This window comes from Acinonyx jubatus, chromosome C1 (assembly GCF_027475565.1).
Source record: "Acinonyx jubatus isolate Ajub_Pintada_27869175 chromosome C1, VMU_Ajub_asm_v1.0, whole genome shotgun sequence".
NCBI lineage: Eukaryota > Metazoa > Chordata > Mammalia > Carnivora > Felidae > Acinonyx > Acinonyx jubatus.
This window is the reverse complement of record NC_069381.1, coordinates 183,114,550-183,137,767: the sequence shown is the minus strand read 5'-3', so window position 1 is coordinate 183,137,767 and position 23,218 is coordinate 183,114,550. Positions and strand designations below refer to the sequence as shown.

Here is a 23,218-nt window from a genome sequence, read left to right as displayed (position 1 = left end):
AAGCAGACATGGAACTGGTCCTTACCTGTGACTTAAGAGCTACTAGGGACAGCAACCTCTCTGTGTCTCAGTTTACTCAACTGTAAGATGAGATAATAACAGTACCCTCCTCACAGAGTTGCCGTAATTCGTACCATGAATTCAAAACACAACAGTGCTATTTTAACAAGTACAAGAGCTAACATTTAAGGCTTGTTTAGACAGTGCCTACCACTTCTCTAGGGCTTCAAATAAGCTAACTCTTCAACATTTATCACTGGCATTCTGCAGATGTAGAAAGTGAGGCACTGAAAGGTCAAATCATGTTTCGTAAAAGTATCCCTGGCAAGTGGTGGGGTGGGGACATAGGACCATCTGGCCTCTGAAGCTGGATAGTGATATCCTGCCTAATTTATTACAAGTAAATGTTATCTATTGTTATTATTGCTGTTATAATATTCTCCTCTCCGACCCCAGGGAGCTCACCATTTAGCTAGTAACCACTTAGGCACAGAGATAGGTGCCAGGGTCATAAGTCAACCAACCAATCACTCACTAAGTCAACAATCTCTTCAAGTGGTCCCTGAAAATCCCCGTGTACCTGATGCTCTGTTAAGTACCATGTGGGACTTCAAGGGCTCTGGTCATTGACCCTGCAGTCAGATCAACCTTCACGAAGCAAATGGGGAATGACAACAAGAAGGAAGCACAGAAAGGACAGGAGAGGGTGGTGTCAGGACACTGGATGCCGTGTCTGGCTCTGGCACTAGCTTTCTTGGTGGCCTTCCCCAAGTCAGCTGACCTCACTGGGTTTCATCTTTAAATGAGCTCTTAGCCCAGAGATTCTTAGCCCAAAGTTCTTAGCCCAGAGGTTCTTAAGCTCAGAGATTCTAATTTACAATTCTATTCTCTCCTTCAATTTGACTTATTTTCTCCCAACAGTCCATTTTTGAGAGAATACATTATAACCCTTCATTCATCCAACAAACATTGACTGAACACAATGCCAGGCACTGTGAACAGTGCTCAGGATATTAACACAAGGCTTGGCTTAACATTTTGTAATTAGCTCTGTGAGCATGATCCAGTCCTATCATGGAAATCTCAGGGAAGACTGCAGCCCTGAGGACAGCAGCACATGCCCATTCTTCCCAATGTGAACCTTGGGAGTGGCTCCAATGAATTTTGCACCAATCCAAAATCCAGGGTCCCACACTGGGCAAGAGGGTGCCATGCTAAGTATGATGGGGAAGATAAGAATCTCTATGAAAAATAAGGCAGAAACTAGACCAGTGAAATGGGGCTGAGGGTTAGGTTTGTTTTCTAAAAGTAAGTGCTGTATGCAATAAACCAAAGAGATGAAAACTATTGATACTTTACTTGAGTTTATTAATGTATACTAATGGCCACTTTGATAGCAATCTTTTTTTTTATGTATGTGTGTGCATACCATGTATGTTTGCACATGTGACTGCTTCTTCGAGAAGCATTTATTTTGACACAAGGTGCTACTGACTTTATTTAAAGATAAGTTCATCACACTTAACTATGTTCGCTTTCACAGAAACTCCTCGGAGGGGAATAATTCCATGAGTATAAAACTTCCATTGAAAAGAAACTGATTTTAAAATGTGCTTTTCAAACTTTTGACAAAAACAATTTCTGACTTTATTTATGAACTTAAAAAGGTAAACACTGCTGTGGAGACAATTTAATGAATAATATGAGTTGTCAAATGAGCTATTAAATATTTACAGATATAATTTTAGCAAAGACTTTTAAACATACTTCAAAATGTCCATCAACCTTTAAGTAGCATTTTGGTAAATTCTACCTCCCACCACAACAGAAGTCAACACAAGATGTTTACGGTTCCATTATTATTATTATTATTATTATTATTATTATTATTATTTAGAGAGAGAGAGTATGCACATGCATGAGCAGGGGAGAGGGGCAGAGGGAGACAGCAAAAGAATCTTAAGCAGTTTCCACACTCAGTGTGGAGCCCGATGCAGGGCTTGATCCTATGACCGTGAGATCATGACCTAGGCTGAAATTAAGAGTCGGACACTCAAATGACTGAGCCACCCAGGAGCCCCAAGATGTTTGTGGTTCTTAAAAAAAAAAAGCTATGATGGTATGCTTTGCAGGATGGTTAAATATTTTCAGCATATAATTTTAGGTGGCAAAAAAATGAGATAACATATAAAAAATGTATCATTTTGATAGGTTTTCAGGTAAAGTAACCTGTCCATGGCATTCTACAGAGAATTTGGTTCCTAAATTGGCCTTGAAAGAGATTCCAAAAATGTTTTAAGCAATGACAACATTGTTGGAGTACATGCATAAATGTCCAAGATGACAACTCTGAGGAACAATACTCTCTTGGATATATAAATTATAGCTTTCTTAAGCTTGGAAAGAAAAAAATTAGAAATTTAGTAGTGATTATTCCTGAGTGAAGAATTATGGTGTTTCTTTTTCCTTTTTCTTTATAATCCCTCTACTTTCCAAACTTCCTATAATGAGCGTGTGTTACTTGAACATTTTGAAAAAAATAAGTTTTTTCAAGTTCATGATATGTTATGGAAAATTGCCTGATATGAAAAGTGAAAAGGCTTTGGGATCACACAAACTTGGGTTCAAATCCCTTTTTAGTTTGGTGCCCTCAGATGAGCTACTCAGCAGACCAAGTTTGTACATAAAATGGAAATAATAACACATGCCTTGAAGTACCATGTTGCCTACTAAAGGTGAGATATATTGTAATTGCTTAGCACAGAGTAGGAGCCCAGTGAATGATAATCACTCTTCCATCCACAGCACACAAGGAAGAAAGGCCTTCCTGATAACAGTAAATAAATTGTTGGTGTTTATAAATTGTATTTCAGCCATTTGTTTATAGAAACATTGAGAGTTTTTAACAGGTAATTTTCAGAAATCTTCTGATAGTTAAACGTTCAGAAGAAAAGTAGGAACGGGTTTATATCCTACCCTCCTTTCTATCACAATTATTAGGGTCTTACAATCTAAAACTCTTGGGTTCACTTGCACACGCCACTATGCTATGTTCAGAAATCCTCTGGTTGGGATGGGAGTTGAGAGAAGGGTTAAGGCGGACCCAATGGAGCACAGAGAAACCGCAGCTATCACAATCAAGATCTTTTCCATTTTGTCATTCCTTATGAGTAAAGTGAGCAAAATAAAGTATGGGACTGCTTAAATGAGGGGTGAGGGACAAGATATTTTTTATGGCTTTTTTTTTAATGCTAGCTATGTTGATATTTTCATCCTATTCAGCTGAAGGTAGTTCAATCAGTTAGGTTTATGACAAAATATATGTACTCAACAAAATATGGCTGTTGGGGATATGTTGCCTTTGGATATATGTTGCTGTACCTTGACTACAGGAAGAAATATTGATTTAACTGGCTTTAATATCAAGTCAGGTATTTGTTGACACGTGGAAATGAAAAATATCAAATCCATGAACAGCTTGATATATAGGTCAAGTCCCATTTCACCTCCCTCCAAGGGACTGTCCAAAGTCTTCCACTGTATCGGAACTGTGTTCTAATGATGCTTGCCACAGTCACAGATAACATGAATTTTCATTACAATCAGGTTTGCTACATAAATGAATATTGGTATTGATTTTTATGTAGTATAATTTATTGTAGAAAGTACAGCAAAAAAAAAAAAAGAAAAGAAAATCATTATGTATTTAACTTCTCCCTTTTCCCAACTCTGGAGGCATATCTTGCTTTCCACCAAAGCTATATAATGTTCTCTCCTTTTCACTATCTGATTACATCTTACTCCCTCTCACAGTGCCTAGTACTGAGTAGACACTCAAAAAAAAGCTGATGAAGAAATGAGCTGAATAAAATGTGGTACCAAAGCAAATGAGGAAAATTCGAAATAATCCCCAGTGTAAGAGAAATAAATTTAAATTTCTTTAATGTTTATTTTTGAGAGAGAGAGAGAGAAAAAGAGAGCAAGACTGGGGGAGGGGCAGAGAGAGAGAGGGACAGAGAGAGAGGGAGAATCTGAAGCAGGCTCCAGGCTCTGAGCTGTCAGCACAGACCCCCATGTGGGGCTAGAACACACGAACTGTGAGATCATGACCTGAGCTGAAGTCGGACACTGAACTGACTGGGCCACCCAGGAGCCCTGAGAAATAGATTTTAGAAATTGCTTCAAAATGAGTACAGCAAGCAGGCTGAGCCATTGCCAGCTAGTGTGTTCAAGGTGTCCAGGCATCTGTGGACCTTCGGTTGGCTCCCTATTGCTAAATGGTCATGAGACTTGTCTAAAATGTCCAGCACCCAGCTCACACACTCCCATCGCTGGGGAATGCCACAGAGACATTTCAATCATTAATTACCTGAAACACCTTCATAAAAGTCCTACAGACGTTCAGCTCTAGGGCAGCTACTGATCAAATTCTGTCCTTCTAAAGGACTGAGAAAGGACCACCGTGACTGGGAGGCAATAAAGGCAGAGAGGTTGGCCCACAGCAGCCCAGGGAAAGGGAGTTAGCACAGCTCCAGAATTGGGAGTTACTTTCTTACAGCCAGACTCAGAAGCAGCTTCTGTGCCTTTAACGAGGACATAACCAAGGCTAGGGGAAAAACCAAGAGGGACTACTGAAAAGCTTGCATAGACACTATCCAGTGTCTAAATTCTTAATTTCTTGTTCTCTTTTCTTTTCGCCTCCAGCAACAATGATTACTTTAATAATCAAAGAGTTTCCTATAATTTTTTATAAAGCAATCTATTTGGAATATGTTTTACCACCTGATAGTTTTTTCCTTTGAGTCTTTTTTATTAAAAGCTACAATAATGCATTAAATATAAAAGTTTTGTGGGGCACCTGGGTGGCTCAGTTGGCTGTCAGCACAGAGCCTGATGCAGGGCTTGAACCCACGAACCATAGATCATGACCTGAGTCAAAGTCGGACACTTAACCGACTACGCCACCCAGGTGCCCCAAAGTCTTACTGTTTTATTTTTTATTATTTTTTAAATGTTTACTTATTTTTGAGAGAGAGAGACAGAGGATGAGCAGGGGAGGGGCAGAGAAAGAGGGAGACACAGAATATGAAGCAGTCTCCAGGCTCTGAGCTGTCAGCACAGAGCCTGACAGTGGGGCTCAAACCCACAAACCGTGAGATCATGACCTGAGCCAAAGTCAGATGCTTAACCGACTGAGCCACCCAGGCGCACCCATTTGAAAACATTTTAATTTTTTTTTTTAACGTTTATTTATTTTTGAGACAGAGACAGAGCATGAACAGGGGAGGGTCAGAGAGAGAGGGAGACACAGAATCTGAAACGGGCTCCAGGCTCTGAGCTGGCAGCACAGAGCCCGACGCGGGGTTCAAACTCACGGACCGTGAGATCATGACCTGAGCCGAAGTTGGACGCTTAACCGACTGAGCCACCCAGGCGCCCCTGGAAAACATTTTAAAAGGTAAATCAGCTTCTCTTTGAGAGGGATGACCTGTGGCCATTAATTAGTAACTTGGAAACTCATCATAAAAGCGTTTTTGAGTTAACCAAATGGTTTGCTCAATACATCTAATCCTCCATATGCCCTTTGCCTGTGCAACAGTCATCATCTCTGTTTTAGAGCCCAAGGAGTCAAGCATCAGAGACAGTAAAGCACTTTGCCCAGGATTAGACAGCTACTATGCAATGAAGCCACCTCTTGACTCCAATCTGCAGATTCATATCCAATTCTCTGTTCACAGTTAAAACCTCACTAGCTGTACACAGAGCCCAGATTTAACTTGTTGGGCCTCCCCAGCTAAGATATCACCATGGGGGATATACTCTCATCAGGTCAAATTGGTAGTCATGTTCTGTCAAGATTCAAACTTTTTTTAGTTATTGGGCTATGGGCAACATTGTTTATCCCTTGCAAGAACTAAAATGACTTAAGGGAAACTGGGACAATTCTAAGGTAAGAATGTGTAAGCTCAAAGGCTATAAAAATTCAAGAGCTCAAAACCAAAGATAGCTTCCTTGACTAGACAATAGTTGGTTATAAACTCTGCAACAAAGTACCTCTTCAATGTGAAATTTTACTACTAGGATTTTTTTTTTTGTTCATTTTTACTAAGAACTGAAACCTACAAAATGACAAACCAGGATTACCCTATTAAAAGACAACTTCAATTGTTCCTTTGTTCTAAGAAACTGTGTTAGGTACTGACTGGCAATATCTACACCTTGATCTTCATATTAATTATGCATTTTTCCTACAAAATTGACTGCCACACTACATGCTGTAAGTCAGATTTGAGAGCTGCCAAGATAAATGTTCCGAATGGTTGACTTTTTAAAGACAACTTGTCAGTTCACCAAATAATTCTGTGGGGGTTTATCCCAGTATATTCTATGTCTCCCCTGTACCTATATTTATACCTTTAACAAATATTATAGCTCTTTCCTGATGTATCATCTTACAGCTAAAGCTAAAGATTTTTCCTTTCAACCCTTAATATACAAGTAATGAAACTTACAATTCCTTTTGACACCATCAATTTACTTTGGCCATTATTATCAGTTAATTCCTATATGGATTTGTGTGAAGTACCCTGCTTCCTGGGGAGAGAAGTAATTCTGGCCTAGTCCATACAACTATAACACGGACGACTTTTGTATTATTGACCAAATAAATGTCTTCTTCCCTGAGGTTTGCTTTCATCAATCATATCAATGTCTTATTTCCTTTAGTTAACACCTTATTTTAATGAGGTTTGATTCCAAAACATATAAGAACATACGCACACAAGAGGTACTATATTGAGTAAGCCAAGAGTTCCAGCCAAGTGTCCTATCTTTTACGTGGTACAAAGCGACAGTTTGTAAAAAGCACAATGGTAACTATTCATTCCGCCAGCCTTAAAAGGATAGGCATGAACTGCATGCCAGAATGGAAAAGCTTAAGCTTTGAAATCAGACAGCTGGCTTCAAATACCATCTCTACTACCACTATCTTTGTGACCTTGGGCAAACTACTTATCTCCCCTCACAGCTTTCTCATCTGAAAAATGGGGATAACAGATTTGCCTCAAAGGGGCTGTGGAAGAGGCAAACAAGAATTTTGCTATAAAAAACCTAGCATACAACCTGGTATTTTAGTATATATGAAGGAACTGTTCATTTTTTTCCCACCTCCCTGTAAAATGTGATTAGTGATTCATTTTGAATCTGTTGTCTATGCACACAAAAATAATGTAAAGGATATTAATGCTGGTGCTCCTATGATAGCAAAGAACTGAAATGGTCTAAGCATAGGGAAATGACCACATTAAGGTATATTCATATATTGAAATGTATGCAGTTATTCTAAATATTTTTCCAATAATATTTTATGACAAGGGAAACTGCTCTCTTAGAATTTAAGTGAGGAAAACAGACAAGAAGGTCTGTATAATGATAACAGCTCACATTTACTGAGCATTGACTATGAGCCACATACCATGCTATGTACTTTACATGTATTACCTTATTAATTCTTACAATAAACCAACTAGATGCATACTATTATTATCCCCATTTTATAGAAAGAGAGACTACAATTTTGATAGTTTGGGCAACTTATAGTCACTATATAAAGTAGCATGGCCAGTACTGGAATCTCAAACTGTCTGATTCCAAAGCATTTTTAACTACTATGTCACACTGATTCTTCAATACAAACTTCCTAGCTCCACCAGGAGACTAGTTTAAACACACACACACACACACACACACACACACACACACACACAAATGTATGCATGCATGCATACTCAGATCCACACACACATGCATATCTGGAAGGAAAACACACCAGATGCTAGCAATGACAATCTCTGAGTGGTGAAATTTTAGCTGACTTTTAATTATTTTTATCCATTTTAGTATCTTTTCCAAAATCAAGGAGTATGAATTGTTTTTATAATCAGAAAAAAAATTTCAAAGAAGAAAATGTGTGAGTGTACTTTGTAAAATGTGAAGTATTACACAAATACAAGTATTTTTATGAAGCCATAGACTTCTAGATTTGACTTATAGATTCAGTGCTAGTATTCCTTCAAATTTTTTTTTCTTTCCACTGAGTCCAAGGTAAAGAGCATGTAAAAAACTATTTTGAGGGGCGCCTGGGTGGCTTAGCTGGTCAAGCATCCAACTCTTGACTTTGGCTCGGGTCATAATCTCACAGTTGCGTGATCAAGCCCCAGGTCTGGCTCTGCATTAGGTGTGGACCCTGCTGAGGGTTCTCTCTCTCCCTCTCTCTTTGCCCCTCCCCCCACTGCATGCATGAGAGCATGCACACACTCCCTCTCTCTTAAAAAAAAAACTATTTTGAATACAAATACAACCAAATGTAGTATGGGAAACACCATATGTGTATTTGACAGACATTCGATATTAATACAAAAACTGAAAGAGCTTGTGTGAGGGGGAAAAAATCTTTTCAAGTAATACAGAATTTTCCACTTAGTGAAAACACATCCATTAGTGACATGATGCCGTTAGTGCATTCCCTGTCATGGTCATGTTAAGTGATACTGTCACGGAGCCATTTACGTAGACACCAGCACACTGTTTGGACATGCCTCAGCCTGATTACTGTCTACCCCAGAAGGTGTGAATATAATGATGTGTTGAAGTGACACCTAAGGAGTGATTTCCTGTCACACCACTGGTACATTTTCAGAGCAATGATTCTATAAAGAGAACTGAATGATGTACAAAAAAGCAATTCCTTTGAACCAAACAAGTTCATATGAATTGAATGTACAGATGAGACAAGAATTTATTCTACCAAATTGTTCTTTTTAAATTAAATTTAAAATAAGATCATTTAGATATGATTTTAGTAAATTTTTCAAAAGAAAAATGCCATCTAAAAGTAACCCCAAACTAATCTTGTTTCACTTCAAAATGGAGGTTCTAAGATTGGCAATAAGAAGATCAACAATGATAGCATTACTTAGGCATTTGACTAAATATTTCCTGACTCTATCCTCTTAGACAGCCTGGGGAGAAGAAAGGAAACACAAGTGAAAGATTATCAAACTAGTAAGAAAAGAAAAAAGAAAAAAAAAAAAGACAAGACAAGACTAACAAAATTCACATACTGATGCCAAGTCTCCTGTAGAGAGTCACAGGTCTCTATCTTTGGCCTGTCCTGGTCAACATTTTATCAATGAGAAAGTACAATTCTCAAATGTGTAATTAATAATAAGTGAAAGAAGTATCACTAATAAATTGAATTTAAAAATTAGAAGTCAAAAATGTCTTGCTAGAGAAGAAAAATGATTTGACCAAAAGAGACAATATGTAACAAGGATAAATGTAAAATCATCTACACAGGTTCACACGATTAACTGCATAAGCACAGAGTAAGGGAGACTTGGCTTTGTAGTAGTTGTTTAAGAAAAGACTTGGAAATTTTATTTGACTTTAGTGACAAACCAACAATGTGCTGGCCCAGGTTTAAAACGGAGGCCAATACAATATTTGACTAGATTAATAAAAGAAGGGTGCCCTGAACAAGGGAGTTTCCTACTGCTCACAGAACTCAGGAGGAGGGAGTGGAGTTGAAGATCCTCGCTTTTAAAACAGCAAGGGCAGAGCAGTGGGCGACCAGAGGAGTGTTAACAGGATGGGAGATTTCAGTTCAGAGAGCTGGGACCACGTATGCCTGAAAAGAGAAGACTCTGAGTAGCAGGTCCAATAGCTACGGTCAAATATTTGAAGAGCTACCACACAGAAGGTGTCTATTCTGTGGCACTCCAAAGGGTGACAAAAGACAAACGGGGAAGCTGCAGGGAAGCAGATTTCAACATTTTTGTCTGCCTGTGCTTCATAATGAGTACTGGTCCAACCACACATGAGACTAGGTCCAAATCTAAAGGCGCTTAAGATCTAGAAGCATTGTGATGACTGTCAAAATTCTTCAGCACAGCAAAATCGTGAAGTTCTCGCTCCTGGCAGCGATCAAATGGCAGCTGGCTGACTGGGATACCACGGAAAGGAATCCTGCATTTGTGGGGGGACATTAAACCATAGCACCTTCTATCCCCTTCCAACGCGCATTCTACGCTTCTAATTTCACATTAGTAACTTTCATGAAGATAGTCCTAGGGCTTTATGGATGCAGTATCTAAAAATGCCTGCCTTAATAAATGAGAAATAACTATAAATTTAAATGCAATCTGGAAGAGTCCAGAAGGTGAAATTCTACCAAAGTTTGGAAATTATAAATTAATGTTGTCATGGCAACCTTAGTTGATATCATCCATCGCAGCTGAAACAGTTCTTGCTCTGGGACTATCAAAACAATAAGCGAGTTTATATATTCAATGCTACAAACCAGCACTAAATAATATTTTTAATGCTTTTATTTTTAATTTTGGGGGCAATTGATTTGCATTTTCTCCTTGAGAGTTTACAGTTTTCACATGACACTATACTGAGGCTATCGTATTACAGTGCGGGGGGGGGGGAGGGTGGTCAATTGCATCAAGAGCTGAGGAAGTCACTGGGAGACCCATGCGTGCACTGAATTCAGTCCACTATTCAGACCTCACAGGGGAAGTAAATAGAAGGGACAAAGACCTTCTAGATCAGGATGTTAGCAGCCACAATAGCCAGCATAACATCTACTGTTCCCTTAAAAATTACAGGACTGCCCACATTCCTATAATAACATTCATTGATCAGAAGTGGCAGTATGTCAGATCAGAGAATTTCACTGCTGTTTACGGCTCTTCAATAAATGCGTTTTCTCAGCTATGTATTAGAAATCACTACAACCAGCCCACACTGAGAACAATATTGCCTGCGATCAAAACCACTCTTTCCTTAGTATACTAAAGCTTTTCCTCCCTTCTTGTAAGCAACAAAGACTACAACAAAAGAACTTTCCAAACATCCACAGTTAAGGAAAGAATGGCTCCAACAAAATGAGTGTGAAATCTGTCCCCAGTGTCTAATTTGTATATGAATCTTCCTTTTCAGGGTATTTTAGTGACTTCCTTTATTTGTAATGTATCAGCAAAGAATAGAAATAAAAGTTTATTTTGATGGCAGTGCACCTGGCTATTCAGAGATTCAAAAACTTGCTTTGTTTATTCTTATGTTATCCTGGCAGACGATGTAAACAAGCCTTTTTTCCATGCCTTCATGCTGTACTCATAATCCCAGATGAATATTTTCACAAATGCAAACCATTAGGTAGGACTGGCCTTAAACAAACCATGAAGGCAACTTCCTTATGGTCCTTTGTCACCCTTGCATGGGTGAAATCTGGGCCCCTTGACCCAGATTGCTTTTTCTCTTCCTTATCAGTTTTGGGTAAGGGTTTATAAAATGATTCAACCTAAAGAACACACATCTAACAAGTTTATGTTACCACTTCCCTAGCGTTTGCATTTTAGGCCCTGCTGCTGGGCACTTTATATCTTGTTTTATTTAGTCATAACAAAACAAGCGGGTATTATTAATTTCACTTCATATATAAGAAAATGGAGATTCAGGAAGATTAAATAATTTAAATAATATAGACAGTCAATTACATAAGTCAAAACCAAGTCTTTCAAGTGACAAATTTGTCCTCTTTTTTCTGATAAACCATATTGATCTTAGGAAAGGGAGTAGAGTTTGTATAATGTAGGCTTTCACGTATTAGAGAGCAGGAAAAGAGAAGCTGTTGATATCTGAACTGCCCTTTCCAGTAGTACAGAGTCTGAAATCACACCACGAAGGCTACCTTTCTCATCTACACACGAGACCAGCCTTCCCACGGGAGACAAAGAAGTGGACGTATCATAATTTAGGAAAAACAGCCCTATTTTTGCTTTCCTCTTCTCTTCCCAAGTTGCACAAATGGTACAAATGGGACCCAGAGGCCAGTGGGGCAGCTCATTAATAAGCAGTGCTCAGTGTCATGGGTCTGGAACCAGGTAACAGCCAGTATCCAGGCAAGCTATTCAAACATCTATCAAACTGAGTTTCCTGCCCATTGCTGGCAGGTGTCGGTATTGAAGAAGCCTGGAAGTGAGCAGCAGGGGACCTACCTTTAAGGCTTGTAGCTCAGCTGCAAGACTACTGTCCTAAGAAAGCGTGGAAGTACATGATGGGACCCTTACCTAAGGCAACTTGGGATTCTTACATGAAAACGAAAAGCAGGGACTTGGGAATGAAGGAGACAAAGTGAAATCTGGGGCACAAAGTGAAAATGTGGTACCCAAGAATGAGGCTGAGCTCTGGCTTCCTAGGCAAACTGCAGGGCCGATCCCATGGAGAGTCCCTAAGGTACATATGCAAGGGAGTGGCAACCCTCCTGCAAAGAACCTACACTGGTCCCACACCCTGCAGATGGGGGAACAATAACCACATCGACTTGGTCGCCATTTTTCTCAGGCCCTTTTCTGTACATATATGACCTTCAAACTTTTCTTTTTAGCACATGAAACTTTCTCCGTTTGTAGACTAATGCCTAATAAGTAGACACAAATAAAAACAACTGCTCAAAGGGATTCTCCCCTGAAATGAAGGGCTTAACGGAACGATCTGCAAAAGACCAGGAGAGAAGGCACTGAGTCACTCTGCCTATCAGACTTCGCTGGAATCCGATCCTGCTGAACCTTTATCATGATAGTTATGGTTTCTTCCCCTCACCTCCAGGTATCTCCCTCTTGCTCCAACTCGATAAGCTCTGGTTTCTATCACTGGTTGGCTTTTCCACTGTGAAAACATAAAGCTTTGTGTATCTCCTAGGACACCATATATTATCTTCTGGGTCTTTCTGACCACCCTCATGCCCTTAGCCTTTTGGGCCAACTGATCCACAGACTGCTGCTCTTAGTATCTTAAGTGCTTTACCAACAGTTGTTTGGCACATCACTTTGTTTGATGCACAATGACTCTATAGCACACATATTGTTAAGGCTCAAGACCTACTGGTTCATTAGTTTGTTCAGAATTCCAGAGCTAGACAGTGGGGAAGCTGGGCCTTGGCCCACCAGAAGGGATCAATGGCAGGATGGGGCATCTCAGAGACCTGGGCAAAGCTCCCGGTGCCCCACCTGGTGCCACACAAGTTGAAGGCTTCTCAGGAATGTGACTCGACCTGCCCTTCCCCAGCTCCTACAGTTTATCTCAAATCTTCCCTCTACTACACAAGTATCCCTGCTTCTCACTCCTGACAGCGACTGGGTAGGCTAGGGAGACAGATGTGCTTTAATCGTGATTTCAGCACTGTGCACATTGTATGCATGACTCCTGGCTGTAGCTTTCACAATCTATTTCTTTGATTCCGAATCTTATCTAAAGCACTTTGTATCTCTGGATTTAAGAAACTGAGCAATTGCTGCTCCTCTATATCTGTAGGGTTGACTTAATCATTCAACAAGCTCATGGGCTTGGCTCATACAGGATGCATCTCCTGGGAATGAGGAGATGTTCTGTAACAATGCTGTCCAACAGAACTATAAAAGAGCCACACAGGCAATTTAAACGTTTCTAGTAGCCATGTTAAAAAAAAGGTAAAGATAAATATGTGAAGTTAATTTTAATAATATATTTTATTTAAACTACTATATCCAAAATATTACTGTTTCATTAAGTAACCAATATTTAAATCTTTTAATGAGATACTTTACATCTTTTTCTCATATACAGTCTTTGAACTGTGGTGTATTTTACTCTCACAAAACATCTCACATTATTTCAAGTGCTCCACAGCCACATGCAGCTAGTGGCTACAGTACTGGCTAGCATAGTTCTATAATCTCTTCTCTGTTCCCATCTTTCCTCTCATTTCTTTCCTGTAACAACTCGTTTCCTCTAGTAAGGATGCCATGGGCAGGGGCAGGGACCAGGATCGTTAGAGAAGACTTTGATACACACACGAAGGGAGAGCCCAGATCACAAAGGAGCTTTTGTGCCATGCTAGGAAGCTTAGATTTTATCCTGGAGACTGCTTCTCTGACTCTGCTGAAGGATTTTAAGCAGCAGAGAGTCGTGACCGAATCTGCCTTTTAGAAAGGCAGCAGTGTGGGGAATGGATTGGAGGCAGGCCAAGCAGAAGGCAGAGGCCAGTTATGAGGCCACTGCAGTAATCCTCAAGGGAAGTGATGAGGGCCTAGACCAAAGCAGTAATGGTGGTGGTGGTCTTGACAGGTCAGGGCAGATTCCAATGAGATTGAGAGATATGGCTTCTACAGGCCTTGGTGATCAATGAAATGTAGGGGTTGAGGAAGAGGGAGGAATCTCGAACGACTCCCAGATTTAAAAACTGGTGAAGTGGGTTTCATTGACTGAGAGAGAAAATACATTAGGAATATGCTGTAAATGGAAAGCAGGAGAGAGGAATGCCTCAGAAAACAAGTGGACAAAGTTTCAAAGAGCAGAGAGTAATCACAAAGGCACACAGGTCAAAAATCAGAAGAGAATCCTAGACAAAGGATCTGCCAGTTTGAAGGTCAGAGGTGGTCATCGTGAGAGGACAGGACTGTGGGGGTTTGGAGAGAAAGGGGAAAAAGGGATGTGCAGCTACTGTGTAAGAACAGGTCCTTCTGACAACAGCAATGGGATGGAACACAACCAGACCAAGAGGGAAGGGGCCAAAGGGATTTTGCTCGTCTTGTCTTCTGTTTTTATAAAAGATGAGAAGACTTGCGCGTGTTAATGCGCTGAAAGAAAAGGTTGGTTGAGACCCTGAAGAAAAGAGAGATAATGGAACAAGGTCCCTGAGGAAGCAAGAAGGGATGTTGTCCAGAGAGATTAGTCTCGACTACAGATAATAAAGGGAAGAAAAGGTGTGATGAGGAAGAACCTGCCATTTATAAGGAAGATATAACATTACCGTTGCAAAACTATTTTTCTTTATTTAGAAATAGAAATGAAATACAATTTTAAAAATATGTATTTATTTTTGAGAGAGACAGGTGTGAGTGGGAGAGGGGCAGAGAGACAGAGGGAGACACAGAATCCGAAGCAGGTTCCAGGATCTGACCTGTCAGCATAGAGCCCAATGCAGGACTCGAAGTCAAGAGCCAAGAGATCATGACCTGAGCTGAAGTCTGACATTTAACCAACTGAGCCACCCATGCACCCCAAGTTACACAGGAAGGCTTTTTAAAAATAGTCCTACATATCATGTAGAAAATCAGATAAATACTGAGCATAGAAGTCACTAGTTTCCTGGAGCCCAGATTTGTGGTCTTGGTATACTACCAAGCCTTTTGCATACCTTTGGGCTCTAACTAAATCACCTCAGGTTACTCAGGAGAGCCAGAGCGGTTGTTTATAGTTTGTGGCCTCTCTGGTTGGTCAGTGTCTGTGCTGAACTGATAGGTAAACATTTCAGTATCACCACACATTACCTGGCAGAGCGGTGTAAGAAAAAAAAGCAGTGTAAGAAAGAGCGGTATAATAAAGCCCGGACTTGTGGGGGTGAGACACCAAACAGACTCTCCTGCAACTTATCAACAATGCAGATTCAATCAAATTCTGTAACTTTCCTGACTTTGGTGTCTCCCTCTTTTAAAAGGTACATAATCTATACCTTGCAAGATAACCCTGAGGTTTAAATGAGATAATCAATAAGTGATACCTATCATGATGGTGATAATTGTATTCACTTTGTTCTGAATTTCTAGCATTGGGCTCTGCTGCTGCTGCTGAATCTATGCTTTGCAACAATCAACATCTTGATCCCTAAGGAGAATTAAACCACCAATCGTACTGTTAGGAAGGGTCCTTAAAAATCCTAATGGCCGTCTGGGGACACCTGGGTGGGTCAATCAGTTGAGCGTCCAACTCTTGATTTTGGCTCAGGTCATGATCTCCCGGTTCATGGGATAGAGCCCTGCATCGGGCTCTATGCTGACAGTATGGAGCCTGCTTGAGATTTTCTCTCCCTCTCTCTCTGTCCCTCCCCAGCTTGCTTGTGCACATGTTCGTTCTCTCTCTCTCTCTCTCAAAATAAATAAACTTAAAAAAAATCCTAATGGCCATCTGATGTTTGTGTCCTTCCTTTATCACGATACATATTCAGTCTCAGCCCTCAAACGCAGGGGTGACATCTGCTCTACACCTAACTCACTACTCAACCTTTCTAGGCTTCAATATTGCTCTTCAGTAAGGCAGGGGTAATAAAAGTATGTACTTCAGAGCACTGTTTTGAGGAAAAAAGGAGATAAGGCATGTATTTAAATGAGACACTACGTATTATAGCATGTGCTTGAATACATTTAGTCATGTGGGGCTTAGCCACCTCATGAAATAGCACAATCTCTTAATAGGACCACCTTTCTTACACTGACCCCAAATCTGTCTTCCCTGAAACGTAAACCCATTGGTCCAAGTTTTACAGCTCATGGGAATACTTCTACAGAATCAGAACTAGGGTTCTGTATAATAGTATGTTTACTCATTCATTGAGCTCTGCTGGATGCACTGGGCAGTGTCTCACAGATGGCTGGCTACTTGAGATCACAATCAGGGCAGACCTCTCCCTATGTAGAGCACTATCAAAGTTTCAACTTTCAGCTGTGTCTCCATAATGCAGGAGACCTTTTTGAGCATTCTGAGCAAGTTGGATGCTACCCAGGAATGCACTGGTTATACTGCTTACAAGATTTATTTTGTGCTTTATGTCATGGTCAGTTCAGCACTTGGCACCAAAAGTAATTATTGCAGGGATCTGTAGATGCTTTAAGTTTCATTACTGAACGCTGCAGCCCACCAATGCCCAGGAGAGCTCTGGTGGGATTTCAGCTTAGGAGCAGTGGCAGGGTAAAAGAATACTGATACTGGACTCAGAACTCTAGAATAGGCCTGCCCTTCCCTACCCCCACACCCAGCCACCATTCCCTTACCCCTGTACTCCCAATGATAGCTACTGAACTCTTGCAATAAACAACTCAAGATCCCCACCATATCCCAGGAAAGGAAATTTTCCCTTCTGAGCTCTCTTAGACCTTTGTTTCTGGGATACATTTGTCATTTCTCCTGTTAGATTATAAACTCCTTCCTGGCAAAAAAATAGTGTCTTGTACAAGGTGAGTCTTATTGGAAGTTTGAAGAATTTAATTTTGTCCTGAACACAGTATGATGGGTGCCAACTCTTCCCTACCTTACCTTTCATCCCTGCTTGAATCCCCAGATGGTTTTTTTTAATTTACAAGGAAGTTTTAAAATGAAAAAGGTTGGGCAGTCCTGTGATACAGTCTGGGATTTTATGGCCGATTAGCTGAACTTTTAACTGAGAACTCTAGCCTAATTGTTTTATGTATAAAATACTGGCATAAAGCCTGAATACTTTTATTTTTTGCTCACTACTGGGACCCATCATTCCACCTTAAAAGAACGACAGCCTCCTTAATTCCAACTCACAACTGCCAGCCTCCATCATTATCTCAAGACTGGAAAATGCCGAGGCCTCAGAATCTCACAGCTGATGAATGGAGAGGCTGATTAGAACCACAGAAGAAAAATGGGAAAAACTCCTTGACAGATGCCTCCTTCAAATGCCTCTCCCTTTTATCCAATGTCAACATTAATTTCTATGTTAACAAATATTTATTGAGGTCATGACTAGGTGTCAAGCTGCAAGCTAGGCTCTGGGGACACAATGGTGAGCAGTACACAGGCAATATCAAAGCCCATTATTTAGAAAAAATTCACCCTTATGGCTTATTGACTCCACTGGTATACTTATCAAGAGCTTCCTATGCCAAGGCCCATAGACGGTTAAAGGATAGCATGCAAGTTAGAACAGTGCCCTCAAGGAACTTTCAGTCTAGTTGCAAAAGCAAGAATTAAGCATACAAGAGCACCGGAGAGTACCTGATGGTCTAAAGGGATGGTGCGGACAAAAGGGCAGAAGAAGAAGAAACCAGTGAGTAACATGATCAGGCTGACTTTCACTGGGAGATGGTTGTTAGGTTAGAGGAAAAAGGAAAAAAAAATGTTCTAAAAAGCAGAGCATGAACAAAGGGTACAAAGTCATCTTAGAAGGGCAGTGAGATCCGATTACCAGGAATAGAAGGTTCATGTTGGAAAGGACTAGAAAATAAACTTGGTAAACCAAATTTGGGCAAGACTGTAAAGTACATTCAAACCAGGTTGAGAGGTGGAACTAAAGGCAAGGGCATGGAAAGTATATGAACTAGTGGAAAGAGTACTGGCTTTAGAATCAGATAAACCTGAGGTCAACACAGCCTTCCAGCGAGACAATCCTTGGAGAGGAGTTCTAAGGAGAAGAGTTTAGGAAGGTTGATGTGGTGGGAGCACACAGAGTGGGGAGAACTCAGTTAGTGAGAGACCAAGGTACAGCTCACTCTAATCATCCTAGAACAGAGATGGCCATGGACCTGGGCTATCCAGGAGAGTGAGGAATGCAGAGGAGATATGGGGACCGGTTCAGAGACACTATTAAAAAGGAAAAGTTAACAGAACTTGATGCACAGTATGAAAGATGGAGGAGCCAGAGGATGGTCCCTGGGTCTCAAGTCCAGGTGACAAAGAGAATGCCGAGTATCAAGGAACATCTTCTCATTGTGAAAGGAATAGGTTTAGCAAAGAATACAAAAACTTTGTATCAGGCATGCAGCCTTTAGTCTGACAGCAGGACATCCGCCATGAAAAGTCTATTAAACAGGTGCATAAATGGGAACAGAGTTTGTGTTTATACTAGAGAAAAATTTGCATGCATAAATGGGAACAGAGTTTGTGTCTATACTAGAGACAAAAATTTGCATGCTATACAAATAGGTAACACCATCATATTTAAGAAAAACATTTTTGAAGTTTTTATTTATTTAAGTAATCTCTAAACCCAACGTGGGGCTCAAACTCACAACCCTGAGATCAAAAGTCACATGCTCCTCTGACTGAACCAGCCAGGCACCCCACGTTTAAGAATTTTTTATTAGAAAATAAAAATATTAGCTGTTAAATAAAAATAATGGAAATGACATAAATAGTAGAGAGAAACACATCTTCACAGACTATTATTCTTAGCTATGGTACTTAGGGGATCCTATCCATTACAACACTGAACGAATAAACTGGAGAAATACGGCATATGGCCTATTTACATAACAAGCATCACAACTCCAAATTAGCCATTTTGATGTGTCAAGGAAATAACACCTTCATAGCAGACTACTTCAAAAAAAGGAAAGAAAAAAGAAAGGTTTGTTTTTCCTCTATAATTATGTGTACTTGGTCTTTAACTGTTTGTGTCATGAAAATCATATTTTAATTGTGTGATTACACTCCAAGGCATAACAGTGATGGAATGAATTGATTAGCTGAATTATGCACAATCATTCAAAAATCAATAAACAGCCTCCATCACTTAAGTCTTTCCATATTATGTATCTTCCCTCATGTCCTGTGCCACGCTTATAAAAGTGGCTATTCTGCGCACAAAAATTGTAACAGACATATGATATAATTATCACAGTCAGGAAAGGGTCTACAGAACAGGACAGGGCAGTGAGCAGGCAATATCTTTCTATTGCATACAAAACCCGCTCCACTTTTATCATGTGGCCAGACAGGTGGCGGCAGCCTGGATCTTACTACCAGCAACCTCAACTTCTTCCATTTTATCAAAACTGTAACCAAAAGTTCTTGTCCTAGCTCACATCATGAGATGCTGATTCAAATTATGTAAAGAAAATAGAATAAAGACCACCAAGGCGCCTTTCACACATATGCCATAAGTGAAAATTCATTGTTAATGACAGGACCATTCTATGATCACAGGCTGAGAAACTGATAAAACTTAGAACCAAAAATGAGACATCTCTAAAGCTTAACTTCTTACGGTGAGTATTTCTATCTGCACAGCAAAATTGATCTAGGAGATGCTTCCGACTGGCAGCACTTCAAAGACTGCAATGGTGTGGCCTAAGCATTTTCTTTCCCTGATCATCATGAGGTGGTGGAACAGCTTCACAAGCCCATAGATACCCATCCCCACAATGGCCACTTGAAAACCAGTGGGAACACAGAAGCAAATCAATTTAAGACTTTCACTAGGGATCTCCCTAAAACAACGTAAATACAAAAGGAGTCTCGACTGTCTAAATTAGTACGTTAAACTAATTGATCCCTAGGAAATAATTTAATATTTTCAGAGTCAGGGATTAAAGAAAGAAAAAAGGAGTATATTACTCCTTTCCCAGATGTTGAGTTTTTACTATGCTCTTAAATATTCCTTGCATTCAAGTCATTTGTATTTTTATGCAAATTATCTTTGGGGCTAGTCATGTGTGTGTGTGTGTGTGTGTGTGTGTGTGTGTGTGTAAAGCCACACAGATACAGAATTTGATATATTTTACATTCTATTCTCCATAAAATAGGTTTTAACAAAGCTTGAGTTTAATCCAAAACACTAATTAGAGATTGCAGCAATGTTTGCTTTGTTTAAATAGAAAATCATTCCCAAAGTTGATTTTGCCCAAGTTAAAGATCCAATAAATATTAACATACACAGATATTATTTAACAGTACAGTTACTTGTTAAAACTGCCCCCATGCATGCAACACACTGCTTTCTGGTTTAATGATACAGTTTTATAAAGCCAATGAAATACTTTATCCAGAAGGCAACCTTAGTCTTTAATTTTCAGAGAATCTTTCACAATAATTGGATTTGCTGCTTGAATATTTTCTTTTTCAGAATGAAGCAATTTCTGACTTCCTGTCCTCTTTTTTCCCTGCCATATTGCACATCTGCTTAATCTCCAGAAAATAAAATCAATCAGAATGGCAATGAATTGTTCCTCTAAGACCAACTAAAACCATGTCATAAAGGTCACACAACCATACTCTTTCAAATACTGGAATAAGCCTTTTCCTCTGCATAGGTTCTAAAATGTGAGTCTTTTTTTTTTTTTTTTTTTTTTTTTTTTTTACTTTTGAGAGGACTAGTAAAGTTAACATAACATTTAATTTTTTTTTAAATAAGTGAAAAATATTACATACAACATTTCACGTAAAGAAAGAGGCTGTGTTTGAAGTTCAAGGTTTTTCACTAGTTCTCAAGCTACAGATTCTGTAATACACTGAAAAGAAAATGCTGTACCGAAAGAATCTTTACAGCGTCAGGTCTCCAAAACCTTGACATCCGCTGAAACCAGGACTGCTGGGAACTGAAAGCTCACGAAGTTCACAAACACACACACCCCAACCCCTCAAGAACGGGAAGCCTCCACTTGCGAAGATGTGAAGCCTCGGTAGCATCTCGGTCCCGGTGAAGTCTCAGCCCTTCACCTCCTACGTCTGCAGTAAGTATAAACAACCCAACACGGTGCGAGCGAGCAGGGCAGATCTTCTGAGACACGCAAAGTCTAGCGTGCTGAGGACGCGAAGAACGCTCTCCGCGTTTCTGAAACAACTGACGCCTTGGGCTTCAGTCCGCCGCCGCCGCCGGATCCGAGCCCCGGCCGCCGCCTGCGGACTCCGGGTCCACAAGCCCGGACGCGGCGGCGCGACCGCTCTGTCCCGCGGCCCGGTCACCCGGCGTCTGCCCGCGTCACCCCGCCTGCCATCGCGGCGACTTCGCGGCCACCGCATCCCGCTCCCGCCGGGCGCCGGGACGCGGTCGAGGGTGGGCCGGTCCCGGCTGAGGCGGGCAGCTCCGCAGCTCCGAGCGAGGGAGGAGGGCGGCGGGTGGCCGTGGGTCTCACTCCGCCCCGTGAGTGGAAGGGGGCGCTCGCGCCGGGGAGGGCCGGCGAGGGACCGCGGCCGATTCAGATCCGGGGCGGGCGGGTCCACGTCGGAGCGCGGCGGCCACACGCTCGCCCTGGGCGCGCAAATGTGCGCCGGACCCGGCACCTCCTCCCGCCCGCCGGCTCGTTCGCTCGCGCGGGCCTGAGAAAGGAAGGACGGCGACCTCCGCGTCCGGTCTGTGCCGCCAGCCCGCGTCGGCGCCGAGCGGGGGCCACACCCAGCGCCCCGAGAGGCGGCGGGGGCTGGGCGGCCCAGGCTGCGGAACGCTCGGCCCGGTCCGAGCCTCCGTCCCGGCTGCCCAGGCCCCGCCGCGTCCGCCTGAGCCCCGCATCCCGGTCCGGGCCCGGCGCGCGGGGAGGGGGAGTCCCGGGCGGCGGCGGCCGCGAGTCCCGGGCTTACCTCTGTGCCGAGCGTTGGTCGCTCTGTCCCGGGCCGGGAGACGGCGGCCGGGGGCGCGGTCGCCGGGGGAGGCGCAGCGGCAGTAGCGGCCCCTGCGGCGCGGAGGGCGGGCCGAGCGGGAGCCGCTGCCTGGGCCGCGCGCCGTCCGGAGCTCGCCCCGCGCTGCCGGCGCTCGCGGCGGAGGGCGCAGCCAGCTCGGCCCCCGGACTGGATTCCTTCACTGACACAACTCAGGATCGGCCCGCTCCACGCAGGGACACTCCCGCCCCTCGCAGGCTGCTCCCGCCCGCCGGCCGACCGGCCAGCCCGCCCCTCAGTGTCACTCACCCAGGCGCACACACCCCGAGCCGGCGCCCCTCGCTCCCGCTCGCACACACAGCGCGCTCCTCACGCCTCTCTCGGGTTTTGTATCCGCTCACACGCACGTTCTGACACAGATGCCTTCCCTCCACACGCCCTCCCTAGCTCCTTTTCCCACCCCACTTTCTAGAAGAATCCCCGTACAGCTTCCGCACTTTGCTTGCTTGCCCCACACCTACCTCGTCGCCTCTCCCCAATCCTCCACCTCACTTAAACTGCCCCTGCTATTCAAAGATTTTGTCACAACCCGCACGTGTTGCAGGAGAGTCGTCCTCCCACACGAGGGAAAATGAACTTTGCTCCCCCCAGCACTATCTACAAATGCAGGATGCTTCTCCTTTTAGAAGGTAGTAATGCTTTCTGGTGCTGGGCCAAGCTCAAAATGTAAACAAAGATAACAGATTTCGAAATGACCTGAAGAACTAACTAGGCGCTCAAAAAGTACCGGGGCTCTGGTCTGTCCTTAGAAACCCTGCTAACCCGGAGTGTTCCCGCCCCTTCCTTTCCTTCTTGTTCACAATGGGCTCCTGGAGGATGGGTTACTCTAACGTGTGTAATAACCAAGTTCCAGACAGACACCTGGGCATCCGTCCACGGATTTGTACCTGGGAGTACAGTAGTCGGGAGAGTAAAGGCAGTTTCTCAATCATTATTCATGATGGAAGCACTTTAGATAACACACCTCTTCCAGAGGCAGTAGAGTGAAATGCAGGCA

The 23,218-nt window shown here is 42.2% G+C and overlaps 1 protein-coding gene across 6 annotated transcripts in view; it reads right to left on the bottom strand.

Moving 5' to 3' along the window:
• SPATS2L (spermatogenesis associated serine rich 2 like) overlaps positions 1-22,805 on the bottom strand; it is a 165,486-nt gene extending 142,681 nt beyond the window's left edge. The window contains exon 1 of one of the 6 annotated variants that reach the window (XM_053215532.1): positions 22,683-22,805. Coding sequence is in view for 1 of the 6 variants with exons in the window: in XM_053215529.1 (XP_053071504.1) it covers positions 21,098-21,139 (42 nt within the window). In the remaining 5 variants the exon portion in view is untranslated. Of the gene's footprint in view, positions 1-21,097; positions 21,273-22,143; positions 22,279-22,470; positions 22,555-22,682 lie in introns of those variants that run through there. The other 5 variants (XM_015077968.2, XM_053215535.1, XM_027053810.2 and 2 more) reach the window with 5 other exon arrangements.
• Between the last annotated feature and the right edge of the window lie 413 nt (positions 22,806-23,218).